The 16,571-nt window shown below is 41.8% G+C and overlaps 1 protein-coding gene across 2 annotated transcripts in view; it reads right to left on the bottom strand.

Moving 5' to 3' along the window:
• Window positions 1–1,325: 1,325 nt before the first annotated feature.
• man1a1 (mannosidase, alpha, class 1A, member 1) overlaps window positions 1,326–16,571 on the bottom strand; it is a 154,737-nt gene continuing 139,491 nt past the window's right edge. The window contains exons 11-13 of one of the 2 annotated variants that reach the window (XM_034161869.1): window positions 15,990–16,105; window positions 8,207–8,332; window positions 1,326–1,351 (exon numbers count right to left, since the gene is read on the bottom strand). In XM_034161869.1, coding sequence (XP_034017760.1) covers window position 1,351; window positions 8,207–8,332; window positions 15,990–16,105 — 243 coding nt within the window. In that variant the 3' untranslated portion in view covers window positions 1,326–1,350. Of the gene's footprint in view, window positions 1,352–6,769; window positions 8,333–15,989; window positions 16,106–16,571 lie in introns of those variants that run through there. The other variant, XM_034161868.1, reaches the window with a different exon arrangement.

Below are 16,571 nucleotides of genomic sequence, written 5' to 3'. Positions count from 1 at the left end.
CACAGATTTAGACTGGTTTGTGAACAATATTTGAGAGAAATGGTGATATTGCGTATGTGGAAAAAGTTTTAGATCTTTGAGTTCATCTCATACAAAATGGGAGCAAAACCAAAAGTGTTGCGTTTATATTTTTGTTGAGTTATATATATGAAAAAAGGTGAAAAATGTTGATCCAGAGCCCAAAACGATGTCTCCAAATGTCTCATTTTGTCTACATTTCAAAGATAATCACTGTCGTACCCAACAGGCGTAAAGCAGCTCATACAATAATCCAAAATAATCACATTTAAGAAGCTGGAAGAATTTGGGTATGAAAATAAAAATAAAAACCTAAAATGATTAATCAATTCACACTCAAAAACTCTCTCTCACTTATCTTCAACCGCTTATCCGGGATCGGGGCAAAAAACAGTTGTGAATTAATTACTGCAGCTCTGTGTTTGTGTGTCTCGGATGCCGTAGTTCACGGCCACATTCACAGTGATCTGAGCGCAGACTGACAGACGGACGCGCAGCGCTGGAACCATCATCGTCACTCCAAAAAGAAGTCTTAATATGAGCCAAATCTGGTTACCGTTTTGGGTCGTTTCAATGTGAGACTTTGAAAATATATAACATCAAATGCCAAGTGCACAGTTCAAGTGCAGTCAGAATAATATTAAATGTTTTCAACAGTACAAATTATTTTTCACAATCAATTAAAATTTTAGTCTCTAAAAATTTTCCCCCCCTGGGTGGACTCTCAGATGAATTTTGTCATCTCTGTGTAATAACAATAATAAAAATCTCCCAAAAAGCACATTTTCACTAATTTGTGGTCTACTTGCAGGCTAAAAACTACTGCGTATCACTTGAAAAAACAGAGATTATCCTTTAATCCACACGTACTTTTGGTATAATCCTCATCGGAGGCATGTGGGACCTTCAGTTAAAGCTGTAAATCTGTTTAAGCTCCTTTGTGTATGAACTGCTTCTTCCATGAACTCCTTTTCAACAGTGAAGGCACCAGAATGAAAACCAAACTGCTGCATGGAATCAGAAGAAACCCAAATTTTTTTCTATTGACCTCTACTGGTGGTTGGCTCTCACTGCGGTATTGTATCACTTCCTGTTCCGGAGCACAGCGGTGTTTTTCTGTATCTGTTAGCTGTTTAATCTGCGCAGTTAGATTGATCTAGTTATCTAGATTACGATTTGTTTCCCAGTGTAATCTTTACGTGCCTTAACTAAAGCACTCCTTCTGCTGAATCACCTCTAAATTATTTACACATTATTCACTTTGCGTGTTTTTAGGAATCCGCTAGCTTAGCGTAGCTACTAGGTCTTAGCCGATTTAGCATGGCGGCTTCTCCTGTCTCTCCCGCACTTTTCTGCTCTGGGTGTGAAATGTTTAGTTATTCCTCGGCCTCCTTTAGCAGTAATGGTACTTGTAATAAGTGTATCTTATTTGTAGCTTTGGAGGCCAGGCTGGGCGAATTGGAGACTCGGCTCCGCACCGTGGAAAATTCTACAGCTAGCCAGGCCCCTGTAGTCGGTGCGGACCAAGGTAGCTTAGCCGCCGTTAGTTACCCCCTGGCAGATCCCGAGCAGCCGGGAAAGCAGGCCGACTGGGTGACTGTGAGGAGGAAGCGTAGTTCTAAACAGAAGCCCCGTGTACACCGCCAACCCGTTCACATCTCTAACCGTTTTTCCCCACTCGACGACACACCCGCCGAGGATCAAACTCTGGTTATTGGCGACTCTGTTTTGCGAAATGTGAAGTTAGCGACACCAGCAACCATAGTCAATTGTCTTCTGGGGGCCAGAGCAGGCGACATTGAAGGAAATTTGAAACTGCTGGCTAAGGCTAAGCGTAAATTTGGTAAGATTGTAATTCACGTCGGCAGTAATGACACCCGGTTACGCCAATCGGAGGTCACTAAAATTAACATTAAATCGGTGTGTAACTTTGCAAAAACAATGTCGGACTCTGTAGTTTTCTCTGGGCCCCTCCCCAATCAGACCGGGAGTGACATGTTTAGCCGCATGTTCTCCTTGAATTGCTGGCTGTCTGAGTGGTGTCCAAAAAATGAGGTGGGCTTCATAGATAATTGGCAAAGCTTCTGGGGAAAACCTGGTCTTGTTAGGAGAGACGGCATCCATCCCACTTTGGATGGAGCAGCTCTCATTTCTAGAAATCTGGCCAATTTTCTTAAATCCTCCAAACCGTGACTATCCAGGGTTGAGACCAGGAAGCAGAGTTGTAGTCTTACACACCTCTCTGCAGCTTCTCTCCCCCTGCCATCCCCTCATTACCCCATCCCCGTAGAGACGGTGCCTGCTCCCAGACTACCAATAACCAGCAAAAATCTATTTAAGCATAAAAATTCAAAAAGAAAAAAATAATATAGCACCTTCAACTGCACCACAGACTAAAACAGTTAAATGTGGTCTACTAAACATTAGGTCTCTCTCTTCTAAGTCCCTGTTGGTAAATGATATAATAATTGATCAACATATTGATTTATTCTGCCTTACAGAAACCTGGTTACAGCAGGATGAATATGTTAGTTTAAATGAGTCAACACCCCCGAGTCACACTAACTGTCAGAATGCTCGTAGCACGGGCCGGGGCGGAGGATTAGCAGCAATCTTCCATTCCAGCTTATTAATTAATCAAAAACCCAGACAGAGCTTTAATTCATTTGAAAGCTTGACTCTTAGTCTTGTCCATCCAAATTGGAAGTCCCAAAAACCAGTTTTATTTGTTATTATCTATCGTCCACCTGGTCGTTACTGTGAGTTTCTCTGTGAATTTTCAGACCTAGCTGACTTAGTGCTTAGCTCAGATAAGATAATTATAGTGGGCGATTTTAACATCCACACAGATGCTGAGAATGACAGCCTCAACATTGCATTTAATCTATTATTAGACTCTATTGGCTTTGCTCAAAAAGTAAATGAGTCCACCCACCACTTTAATCATATCTTAGATCTTGTTCTGACTTATGGTATGGAAATAGAAGACTTAACAGTATTCCCTGAAAACTCACTTCTGTCTGATCATTTCTTAATAACATTTACATTTACTCTGATGGACTACCCAGCAGTGGGGAATAAGTTTCATTACACTAGAAGTCTTTCAGAAAGCGCTGTAACTAGGTTTAAGGATATGATTCCTTCTTTATGTTCTCTAATGCCATATACCAACACAGTGCAGAGTAGCTACCTAAACTCTGTAAGTGAGATAGAGTATCTCATCAATAGTTTTACATCCTCATTGAAGACAACTTTGGATGCTGTAGCTCCTCTAAAAAAGAGAGCTTTAAATCAGAAGTGCCTGACTCCGTGGTATAACTCACAAACTCGTAGCTTAAAGCAGATAACCCGTAAGTTGGAGAGGAAATGGCGTCTCACTAATTTAGAAGATCTTCACTTAGCCTGGAAGAAGAGTCTGTTGCTCTATAAAAAAGCCCTCCGTAAAGCTAGGACATCTTTCTACTCATCACTAATTGAAGAAAATAAGAACAACCCCAGGTTTCTTTTCAGCACTGTAGCCAGGCTGACAAAGAGTCAGAGCTCTATTGAGCTGAGTATTCCATTAACTTTAACTAGTAATGACTTCATGACTTTCTTTGCTAACAAAATTTTAACTATTAGAGAAAAAATTACTCATAACCATCCCGAAGATGTATCGTTATCTTTGGCTGCTTTCAGTGATGCCGGTATTTGGTTAGACTCTTTCTCTCCGATTGTTCTGTCTGAGTTATTTTCATTAGTTACTTCATCCAAACCATCAACATGTTTATTAGACCCCATTCCTACCAGGCTGCTCAAGGAAGCCCTACCATTATTTAATGCTTCGATCTTAAATATGATCAATCTGTCTTTGTTAGTTGGCTATGTACCACAGGCTTTTAAGGTGGCAGTAATTAAACCATTACTTAAAAAGCCATCACTTGACCCAGCTATTTTAGCTAATTATAGGCCAATCTCCAACCTTCCTTTTCTCTCAAAAATTCTTGAAAGGGTAGTTGTAAAACAGCTAACTGATCATCTGCAGAGGAATGGTCTATTTGAAGAGTTTCAGTCAGGGTTTAGAATTCATCATAGTACAGAAACAGCATTAGTGAAGGTTACAAATGATCTTCTTATGGCCTCAGACAGTGGACTCATCTCTGTGCTTGTTCTGTTAGACCTCAGTGCTGCTTTTGATACTACTTTTGATACCATAAAATTTTATTACAAAGATTAGAGCATGCCATAGGTATTAAAGGCACTGCGCTGCGGTGGTTTGAATCATATTTATCTAATAGATTACAATTTGTTCATGTAAATGAGGAATCTTCTTCACAGACTAAGGTTAATTATGGAGTTCCACAAGGTTCTGTGCTAGGACCAATTTTATTCACTTTATACATGCTTCCCTCAGGCAGTATTATTAGACAGCATTGCTTAAATTTTCATTGTTACGCAGATGATACTCAGCTTTATCTATCCATGAAGCCAGAGGACACACACCAATTAGCTAAACTGCAGGATTGTCTTACAGACATAAAGACATGGATGACCTCTAATTTCCTGCTTTTAAACTCAGATAAAACTGAAGTTATTGTACTTGGCCCCACAAATCTTAGAAACATGGTGTCTAACCAGATCCTTACTCTGGATGGCATTACCCTGACCTCTAGTAATACTGTGAGAAATCTTGGAGTCATTTTTGATCAGGATATGTCATTCAAAGCGCATATTAAACAAATATGTAGGACTGCTTTTTTGCATTTACGCAATATCTCTAAAATCAGAAAGGTCTTGTCTCAGAGTGATGCTGAAAAACTAATTCATGCATTTATTTCCTCTAGGCTGGACTATTGTAATTCATTATTATCAGGTTGTCCTAAAAGTTCCCTAAAAAGCCTTCAGTTAATTCAAAATGCTGCAGCTAGAGTACTGACGGGGACTAGAAGGAGAGAGCATATCTCACCCATATTGGCCTCTCTTCATTGGCTTCCTGTTAATTCTAGAATAGAATTTAAAATTCTTCTTCTTACTTATAAGGTTTTGAATAATCAGGTCCCATCTTATCTTAGGGACCTCGTAGTACCATATCACCCCAATAGAGCGCTTCGCTCTCAGACTGCAGGCTTACTTGTAGTTCCTAGGGTTTGTAAGAGTAGAATGGGAGGCAGAGCCTTCAGCTTTCAATCAATCAATCAATCAATTTTTTTATATAGCGCCAAATCACAACAAACAGTTGCCCCAAGGCGCTTTATATTGTAAGGCAAGGCCATACAATAATTATGTAAAACCCCAACGGTCAAAACGACCCCCTGTGAGCAAGCACTTGGCTACAGTGGGAAGGAAAAACTCCCTTTTAACAGGAAGAAACCTCCAGCAGAACCAGGCTCAGGGAGGGGCAGTCTTCTGCTGGGACTGGTTGGGGCTGAGGGAGACAACCAGGAAAAAGACATGCTGTGGAGGGGAGCAGAGATCGATCACTAATGATTAAATGCAGAGTGGTGCATACAGAGCAAAAAGAGAAAGAAACAGTGCATCATGGGAACCCCCCAGCAGTCTACGTCTATAGCAGCATAACTAAGGGATGGTTCAGGGTCACCTGATCCAGCCCTAACTATAAGCTTTAGCAAAAAGGAAAGTTTTAAGCCTAATCTTAAAAGTAGAGAGGGTGTCTGTCTCCCTGATCTGAATTGGGAGCTGGTTCCACAGGAGAGGAGCCTGAAAGCTAAAGATTACTTATATTATTCCTGTTTATTTTGTTTAGTGCTTTGATTAATGGGAAAGGCCAGTATAAACAGTTATTATTAATCAAATTATTATTTGATTTTTCAGTATATAAGTCCTAGGATCTTTCAAACTAGTAATGAGATTTATACTCCGGAAAACACAGAAATCTGAATGCAAAGTAGGGACCAGGGCACAGAGAGGTTGTATTTTTTTCCTGTTTTGGGTGTAATATCAATCCATCTATTTCATAACCCGCTTATTCCAGTTCAGGGTCATGGCGGTCATTGGGGCGAGGCAACGTACACCCTGGACAGGCTGCCACCTCTTTGAGGTGCCACCATATGGTACATTGCTAATCAGATTGCGGACTGAGAAGTGAAAGGTTTTCAGGTGAGGAAACAGTCCTGCACGCAGGTTGTGAGCGAATTATTTATGGCACCACCAAAGCTCCCTGAAGGGAAGCATTTCAGTGCCTTGTCGCTCAACACTTTTGCCACCTCTTCACACCACCTTATCTCCCAGGAGGAGATCAGATGGTGTGAAAGACTCCTCCTCCTCCAGCATACCCCATCACACCAGGTGCAGACAGCCCCTCCCCCTACTGGAGCAGGATACCACGGCAATCACTTTCTGCTGCCACATGATAAGAATGCATGTGCAGTGTGCCTGAACACACCTGATTATCAGACCAACACACACATGGCACACAAATGAGTACAATTGTATTGGCTATTTACACAACATGACACATTGGGTGTGAATTTGACAACTGTGTCAGTTGTACACAAACGATGCGCTGTGCACTGCTTTGGAGCAGGTTTAAGATAAGAACACAAATTTAACATGTCCAAAGGTTCACAGTAACACCACAAAAAAAGAGAGAGAAAAAAATCCCCTTAGGAAACTATTTTGTCTATATTATTTAAAGGAAAACGGCACATGAAAGAAGGCGACGCACCATTTTAGACCAAGAAAAAGGTAAATACCAAAGTCTGATACAACAAACGGGAAAACAATAAATAATGACCCGATCAACAAGCTGTTCTTGGAAAACATTGGGCTAGTTTATTGAAAATAATTCAATTTTAAAGGTCAAAGCTCGTGACACGGGGTGATTATTTTTAGCCTTTAACACTGAGGACTACAAAAAAAAAAAAAAAATCATTTGATGATCAAAAGCATCTCTGCATCGGTGAAGTTTTGATAAATGTGTTGAGTTTTGCACAGCACTCGACATATATGACTGAGCAGAGATTTTAGGCACCATTCAGAAAATTTATCCTTTAAAAATAAATTAAAGCTGCTAAACACCTAATATTTATAAATAAATACAAAAATTAAATACAAAATAAAGCATGTGGCCCCTTGAAATTTATAGTTTTTCATGTTTTTAAATAAATTTGATTTGTTGAAGGATCAGAAAACATTGGCAGTTCATTGAATTCATAATAACATCATCTGTATTAGTCCTGAAAACCTGTATCAGTCAAACCTTCAGAAGGTGAAAAGAATCCAAAACGCCAGACAAGATTACAGAAAAACAACTGATTATCCAGGTGGAGGAAGAAAATGTTTGAGGAGAGAAGTGAAGCGGCTGCAGGCAGCTGGAGGAGCTGCTCATTCTGAGTCACAACAAACTCAGGAAGCGAGTCGAGCTGTGCTGAAGCTTTCCCTTCATCCCAGCAAGAGAAGTGAATCTGTATGAAGACGGATGGTGGCAACAGCACTGGTGCAGAAATACCAGGTCCTATTTAAATATTAAAGCAGTACAGCAGAGCGAAAAGACGCGTGCAAAACAGAGCATCCGTTAGCTCACTAAGGACTAAGTACCAAAACTGACAATCCGTGTCACCTTCACAGAGAAGACTGGGTCATAATTTTCCACTCAGATGGCGCTGGAGCAACAGACAACAAAATAACAGCAAATAAACATCCTGTCGGGTCAGGATGTTCCTGGAGATGAGGTGAAACATGAAGCAACAAAATCAACTAAGTAATAAAGAAACGTTTCATCAACTGCCACTTCCATGAATTCAAGACTATCAAAAATACTTATCAGAATGAGGATATTCCCAAAATATCCTGTCATTTATCTCCTCCAAGTTTCAAACTCATGTAGAGGGATGAGATATCACATGCCGACAACCTATGATACTGAGAAGTGAGCGTTGTTGGGGACAGTGTTTGGACACCACAACCACCGCTGGACCCCGCTGACAAGACAAAAAACAAAACAAAAAGAAAAAAAAAAACCAACCCTATCTGGGCAAAATTTAACAGGCAGAATTCCCCACTGACAGGCTGGAATCCTGCTTTGATCCCACCGCAGGAAAACCAAAACGTTAAATCAGCCTCCAAACACGAGGCGTTGGAAACCACTGGGAATTCCAAATGGCTCAACTCTTTCAGACAGCTGGAGGCTCAGGTATACAGGATCAGAGGTTCTTACGTGTCTTCAGAGTGCCAGCGCAGTCGCGGTCACTACTCCACCTCATTGGGTCTGTCTGTTTTGTCCTGTTTGAAGACTGGCAGAAGGTGAGCCTCCGTATTAAAGACCCAGTGCTCAAACGGGAGATGGTCGTCATCAGAAAAGAGTAGGTACAAATACCTGTGGGACACACATGAGGACAAATACTTGAGCTGTTAAATCCCTAAAACTACAACACTTGTTATTTCAAGGGCATGTCCTCTTCAGCATAAGGCAACATGACCTCTTCAATTATTTTGACATATCTAAACTTATCCATGATACCTGGTATGCAATATATAGGCCCAACACCATAGTAGGAGAAACATGCCCATATCATGATGCTTGCACCACCAGGCTTCACTGTGAACTGCGGCTTGAATTCAGAGTTTGGGGGTCGTCTCACAAACTGTCTGTGGTCCTTGAACCCAAAAAGAACAATTTTACGCTCATCAGTCCACAAAATATTGCTCCATTTCTCTTTAGGCCAGTTGATGTGTTCTTTGGCAAATTGTAACCTCTTCTGCACATGTCTTTCATTTAACAGAGGGACTTTGCGGGGGATTCTTGCAAATAAATTAGCTTCACACAGGCGTCTTCTAACTCTCACAGCACTTACAGGTAACTCCAGACTGTCTTTGATCATCCTGGAGCTGATCAATGGGTTTGCCATTCTGGTTATTCTTCTATCCATTTTGATGGTTGTTTTCCGTTTTCTTCCACGCGTCTCTGTTTTTTTGTCCATTTTAAAGCATTGGAGATCATTGTAGATGAACAGCCTATAATTTTTTGCACCTGCGTTTAAGTTTTCCCCTCTCCAATCAACTTTTTAATCAAACTACGCTGTTCTTCTGAATAATGTCTTGAACGTCCCATTTTCCTCAGGCTTTCAAAGAGAAAAGAATGTTCAACAGGTGCTGGCTTCATCCTTAAATAGGGGACACCTGATTCACACCTGTTTGTTCCACAAAACTGACAAACTCACTGACTGAATGCCACACTACTATTATTCTGGACACTACTGTATGTGGGAGGGGAGTTTTGGCAAAGTAAGATCTCATGTAGAAAAATGGTATTGACACAGCAGAACTAGTTGCCAACTAAACCCTCTTCCTGTGCAAGGCTCCAGTGCAGCACCCCGGCCAGGAAAGCACTAGAAAGCGAATTACTGATGGCAGACAGCAGCATGACGTATGTTTGCATCCTCGGCAGCGGAGCAAGAGGAATACAGGAACTGGTACGCCGCAGTGCCGGGATCCCCGAGGGACTTCAGCAGGATTAGATTTATTGGTCTGCTGGTACTTGTGTCTCATACTTCCTGTATGCAGCAGGAATGGGAATCAAGAACTCTCTGATGCTCTGATCAGTTCCTCTGATCAATGTCTTCATATTGTTCTGATTGTTTCATGTTGCACAAACATGTTTGTCTGATGTCACGATGCCAAACTCTGCATGTAGCAACAAGGAAAACCAGCTGCAAAGGAAATCCTGAGCAGCTGTGAAGGCCCACATGTTTCCACAGAGAAAACTGATCAGCATCGAGGGAATCGCTAAAAAAACGACCTGAAAACAGAACTGATGATGGCATTGTTCCCACTCTTACCAACTCCTGTCTCTAATGTGCAATGTGAATTCTTTGATGATGCAGCTGGACTATAACATTATTACATTATTACTGGCATTCTGTCAGGAACACCAGCATACTCTCGTTGCCAATAAGGCATTTAAAATCAGTTTTGCTTTTTCTAAAACTATTTCTTAGACTGTTTCATGGTTTTCTCACATTGATTGAATCGGTGCAGTAAAAGACGAGAAGCTGTGCACTGTGAGCTGCAGTTTCTCCAACTGTGACTGATGACCTCACGTTTTATTGAGCACTAAAAATCCTAGTGTGTGCAAAAGATACAATTAATTCACTCACTCATCTTCAACCACTTATTTGGGACTGGGTCAGGCAGCTCCAGCAGGGGGCCCCAGACTTCCCTTTTCCGGGCCACATTGACCATCTCTGACTGGGGGATCTTGAGGCGTTCCCAGGCCAGTGTGAAGATATATTCTCTCCACCTAGTCCTGGGTCTTCCCTGGGGTCTCCTCCCCCAGGGAAGGGGACTCCATCTAAGACTAAATACCGGCACGAGACCGATAGTTGACAAGTACCTTAAGGGAAAGTTGAAAAAGAACTTTGGAGGTGCCCAGGGGGAATCCTTACCAGATGCCCAAACCACCTCAGCTGGCTCCTTTCAAAGCAAAGGAGCAGTGGCTCTACTCCAAACTCCTCCACGGATGGCCGAACGTCTCATCCTATCTCTAAGGTTGACACCAAACACCCTCCTGAGGAAGCCCATTTCAGCCGCTTGTATCTGAGATCTAGTTCTTTTGGTCATGAGGTGTCACCTTCACAGAGAAGACTGGGTCATAATTTTCATAATTTTCTTAGGTGGGTAGGGAGAGTTCCCACTGGATAAAAAAGCTTTTCAACCTACCATCCCTGGTTCTCAAGACCAGGCACCTAAGTGGCTCTACTCTACTACTCTCTTTTTTTTTTTTTTTTTAAAGATATACATACTTTAGTATACACTAGTACAGTTCTACCTTAGTATCGGAATGTATTATAGACGACATACCTTACTGAATTTTCATGACCCAACCCTCATGACCATAGGTGAGAGTAGGAATAAAGATTGACCAGTAGATCGAGAGCTTCACCTTTTGGCTCAGCTCCCTTTTCATCACAACAGTATGGTAGAGCGAATACAATACCGTGCCTACTGCACCAAATCTCCAGGCAATCTCACGCTCCATTGTCCCCTCACTCGTGAACAAGACTCAGAGGTACTTGAACTCCTTCATTTGGGCAACGCCACATTCCCTACCCGGAGTAGGCAATCCATCGGTTTCCAGCTCTCAGACTTAGAGGTGCTGATCCTCATCCCAGCTGCTTCACACTAAGCTGTGAACAATCCAGCGAGTGCTGGAGGTCACCAGCTCATGAAGCCAACAGGACCACATCATCTGCAAAAAGCAGTGATGAGACCCTGAGCCCACCAAACTGGAAACCCTCCTCCCATTGACTACGCGTTGATATCCTGTCCATGAAAATCACAAACAGGATTGGTGACAAGGGGCAGCCCTGCCGGAAGCCAACCTCCACTGGAAACAAGTGCGACTTACTGCCGAGCGCCTGAACACAGCTCTCGTTTTGTGAATACAGAGATCGGATGGCCCCGAGAAGGGACCTCCTCACTCCATACTCCCGCAGCACCTCCCACAGTATCTCTGGCCACTTTCCCTCTGTCTCTTGTAGCTAATTGACCAAGGGGTGATGGGGTCCCAGCCACACTTGACAGCAATGTAAACAATGCAATAGGGCTGCCCTCTGCTGGATAGACTAAGTAATGACTGCATTTCCAACCGTGTCTTTCTGCATTGTTTATTTGGTAAAATAAAAGTTTTCATGTCAGCAAAAATAATGCAGATATGCTTGTGACAGACTGATATCGACGGATATTATGATAAATCAGTCAGGCTCTAGTGCACACCAAAAGGTGGGTGCTTTAAATCTGTGCAGCGTTCCATTTTTCCCTTTAAACACTCTTTTGAGTGCTCTGGATGAAGTTCTTTTCCTGCACAGTTATCACAAACAAAGACACGGTACCGTTGCAGAGATTCTTTCACCGAAGACAGAGACCAAACAGGAACCAACACAGACAAACCTTCACCAGCAGTCAGGACTCCCTTCACCTAAGGGCTCTGAGTAAATATACTGCATATAGTAGGACTAAAGACACTGCTGGGGCCATTAGATGGTTAATGATCCCCGACTCACCAACAAATGTTTTTCATTCGATGTCCCACCCGTAGTTTTTAATATTGTAAAGTACTTTAAAATACTCAACTTAAAAGTGCTTTATAATGAAAGTTGTGATTATTATGAGGGCATAGATCTCTTCTATTTTTTAATTTGTCCTATTGTGCAGCCATTTAACCCTTTACTTTGTAGGTGTATATACTGCACGTGCAGCAGACTGTTCCACAGGTGTGGAGGCTGTTGGATGCACAAACACAGAACTTGGAAAAACCACCACATTCCCGTCCCGTATCACAGCTTCATAACACAAAATCACACTTTGTGCCTCACCTTGCCCAACAGCGGACTCACCTCTTTGAGCCTCAAATGGTGACACTACAGTGCTTCAAAAATAATACTATTTCAGAGTGAGTGCCACAATCTATACTGCATAAAATAGTTTTCATGCACTATTCCTGATTAATATGTTTGCATATTGTACATAGCTCATTAAAATGTTTCAATAATGTGCTACTTGCATTGCACTATTACATTACCTGTACTCTACTATGTCAATTGACATATTTATTCAATAACCACGGGATAAATGTGCAAATTAACTTCCAAAATGATCACTGTGCCCATGTGTGATACGAATGGACCCAACAACATGCTCAGCCTGTGGTTGTGTGTCAGACTCCATTGAGTTAAGGCGACGGCTGGATACCTTTGGTATGAGGTCTGTTTGGAAGATACTTGGGTACTACCAGTGGTGGGTACAGCTCCGCTAATCCGCTAGCCGCTAATTATCGAAGCTAATGTTTTCATTATCGGATCAGCTTTTCAGATAACTCTGAAAAGCATCATCGGACCAATTATCTTCCGATAAATTTTGGCCCGGTAATTTTTAGATCGCTAATATGTTTTTGCAGGTGAAGTGAATAAAGCATGAACAGTTAAAAATGTTTGTGAAGTCTGATATCAAAGATTTTAGTGCTTACCTGTTAAAGGTTTTGTAGCAGAAAAAACGCTCTATCCTCTGTAAACAGGGGAGAGCTGGTTTTTAGCAGAAACCGCTCTATCCTCTGCAGTCAGAGGAGATCTGGTCACAAGATAATTGCTCCTGACACCATACTGACTCACTGGCAATATCACCCAAGTCATCCAGAGGCATATAGTTTTAACTTATGGTTGAAATTTTAACCAAACTAATTTTGGACATGTTATTTAAATTAACATCACTTCTGAAGTTTTATAAAGCAAAAATATCAGCTATATGTTTTAGTTTTAAAGTACTGCACTAATTTTGAAGGTTTTAGTGTGGACATGCTGGTGCATAATGGGTAATCGCAGTAGAGTCACAACAGGAGCAAAGCATTTGAGATGCTCTGATCAGGCTCCACACGTACAACAGCTGTAGATCCTTAAAAAGGCTCAAACAGACGTAACTTCAATTGTAAACTTGGAGGTCTTTGGACCTGGAAACAGATTTATCACGTGATGTGTTACGTCAGCGCTTAACAACAGGATTGTGAGGGAATGTCAGCTATGATATTTTGGACATGTGACACATTTTTGCAGTAGGGAGGTGCCTCAGTGTTGAGGAAACCGCCACTAAGTGGAAAAGACCAAGAGATGCCCACATTTCACCTGGTTGGGGCAGATAAATCTTACTTTCAAAAGGTGGCGATGGGCTGGTTTTCTGCTTGAGTAGTGGCGAGTATGTAGTGTGGTGGATGTGGTGACATGCGGCACAGTGCATACTCCCAGACTTGACTTAATTACGGAGCTGTACATGTTGTTCTTTCCTGCGAGACCTGAGCTGAGAATAAGTTTTTGGTCAAGGTAATGGTCACGTGGCCTTGTTCTGTATTTTGTACTGTAGGGGCAGGCACTGTGATGTGTTTGCTGTCACTCTGCAGTACATCTTTGTGTAACACTGAAAGTTTATTTAGGATACTGCACTGTTGCTTAAAGAACATCTCATACGTTATTTAATGTCCCAGTTAGCAACACAATGTTAGAGTATTCATGATTATAAATCTATCTGTGAACACGCGGTAATAATTAGCGGTCGCTGATGTGTTTTAATGCTAATGATTCTTCTCACTCTGAGTTAGCAGGTGCATTTCCGGAAAATGTGTTACTCAGCATTTCTCAGCTTGTGACATACATTTTAGGAAAAGCAGAAACATCCTGATGGCCGACACACAGAGTGAAATGAACACTGCTACATCTGATAAAAAAGCTTCTGAGCTTTCATTTGAAAGTGGTAGCTTGGATTTACACAGGATGTACAGAGAGGAGACGACACACTTCACCCGAAACTATTTTTTCAGTCTGTTGGATTTTGGAACCAAACGTATGGTGATGCTGCTGTCTGTGTCACAAGATGCAGTTTCACTGCTGCCGGGAACGTGTGCAAGGAATGTCTCCACGATGCTGTTCATACAGGCTGCTTGAACATGCAGATGTATTTCTTACATTGGAAAAAGTCAGAATGCGTTATTATCAGGAGATAATGGGCTTTCTATCTAATGTGCCAGAATCATGAGAACTTTGTGGGGAGCTGACAGCAGAGCTGCTGTGGGACATTGTTCTCCAGCTGGCGATCCCACACGATCTGTGTGAGAGGACTCTTTTGTATTTTATTGTTTTTGTATGTTATTTTTAGATTATTTTTGTATGCCATGTGCAGCGCTTTGTGACCCTGGTCTGTGAAAGGCGCTTTATAAATAAAGCTTACTTACTTACTTACTTTTGATGGTGTGGACTTTACATACTTAATCTTGGAAATTATTCTACAAGTGGGTGAGTGCCCTGTTCAGTTTTTTCCTTTCGTATTTTGTTCTCCTCAGTGGAGCTTGTAGACTTCATTTTTATTTTACTTTGAGAGAGTCTGTCGGATTTTGGATCTTGATGTGTGCAAGTCTGGTCTGTAATGGAGTGGCATTCTTTTTTAACCCCATTATAGCTCCTGCTGTGAACATGCAGGATCTCTCCACTGTTTTTTCAGCCTGATCTGATCACACAGATGTAGTTCTTAAATTTTTCACAGTTAGAATGATGACAACACTTATAAGCGTGCTGAGCATCTAGCAGAGACTGTTTTTGACAGGCTGCAACCATGATGAACGTGCACGTTCACCAAGTCTGGTCACAGTGGAGCGCGGCTGCTCCTTTTACCGTGACTGCAACAAAATGAACAGTTATCACTCAAAAATGAGTCATCGTAACAATATCACACTTATGTAGACTTTGCAATTAATCTGCGGCTCCATTCTTAACGTTAGCAGCTACATTCCATTCAAGTGTGCATTGGTACATTTTCCTCAAAGCTATGTAAAAGCTGTCGGAAACACTTGGAAAAACGAGTACTCACTACTACTTTCTTTTCGGCAGCCTGCGTACCTGTTTGTTGGGAATGCCGTGTACTTTCAGACCGGTCATGGAAGTGAACAAAGTAATCCCAGTGTATAATGGGATGGTCACTAACAGCCTAAATCTGAATTGCTATGATTTTGGTGCGACATTTCCTTTAATATCAGCAGCTAGTGTTTGGTCAGAATTAAATCAGTGTAAACTAAAGATTTCTAGGCCAAAGAGGTTTAGCAGCCAGATAATCAATGGAAATTGATGCAGAATCCTCTGACATGCATTTGCGTGTGTATGACTGAGTGTTGTGTACTGCTGGTAGTGACCCGAGCATTTGGTTGAAGCCTTGTCTGAATGGGTTTTTGAATAAAATGGAGTTTGGGCCTTGTGTGTGAGAGGCTTGACATCTTTGCCAGTTTTGGACATGCAGAGCCTGAACACACATCCCACCATAAAACAAACTGACAGCACAATCATAAGAAGAAGTGAGGAGTATGTGCCTGAAGAAGTATAATATTATATATAATATTATATATATAATATTACAGACAACACAACTGGACAATATGTCACCTTTATATGGATTAGGCCCTTGTGTGTGTGTGTGTGTGTGTGTGGTGTGCGCGCGCATCTTACTTCAGTGTCTCAGCCAAGTAGAAGCTTTGCTGTACATCATCATGGTTGGGAGACGACGAATAGACATCTCTGATGCCGCTGTAGCCTCCTTCTACTTTACAATGTTCCTCTAAGGCCTGAGAGAGACAAACAAATCAGGGGTGAGCTCTATCGAGTTTTCCATTCAACTAAAAATGTCACAAACCTTGTCCCTAAAGTAAAATGACATGGAAGTCCTGATGCCCTTTAATTTATCTGCCTCATATACCCCCACTCAAGAACAAGACCTAGAAATACTTGAACATCTTCACTTGGGGCAATAACTCTCTCCTGAACCAGAGGGGACAATGCACCCTTTTCTGACAGTGGACCACAGTCTCAGATTGACAGTGCTGATCTCCATCCCAGTCACTTAACACTCAGCCTCAAGAATATCCAGTGCACATTGGAGATCACTGCCTGATGAAGCCAACAGAACCACATCATCTGCGAAAAAGCAGACATGGGTAATTCTAAGGTCACAACCTGGACACCCTCCAATCCCCGACTGTGCCTGTCCATGAAGGCAAGGCTTTCAATTATACACCTATCCTCACCTATTGT

Source organism: Thalassophryne amazonica, chromosome 21 (genome assembly GCF_902500255.1).
Source record: "Thalassophryne amazonica chromosome 21, fThaAma1.1, whole genome shotgun sequence".
In the NCBI taxonomy this organism is placed as follows: Eukaryota; Metazoa; Chordata; class Actinopteri; order Batrachoidiformes; family Batrachoididae; genus Thalassophryne; species Thalassophryne amazonica.
This window is presented reverse-complemented; position numbering and strand designations above follow the sequence as displayed.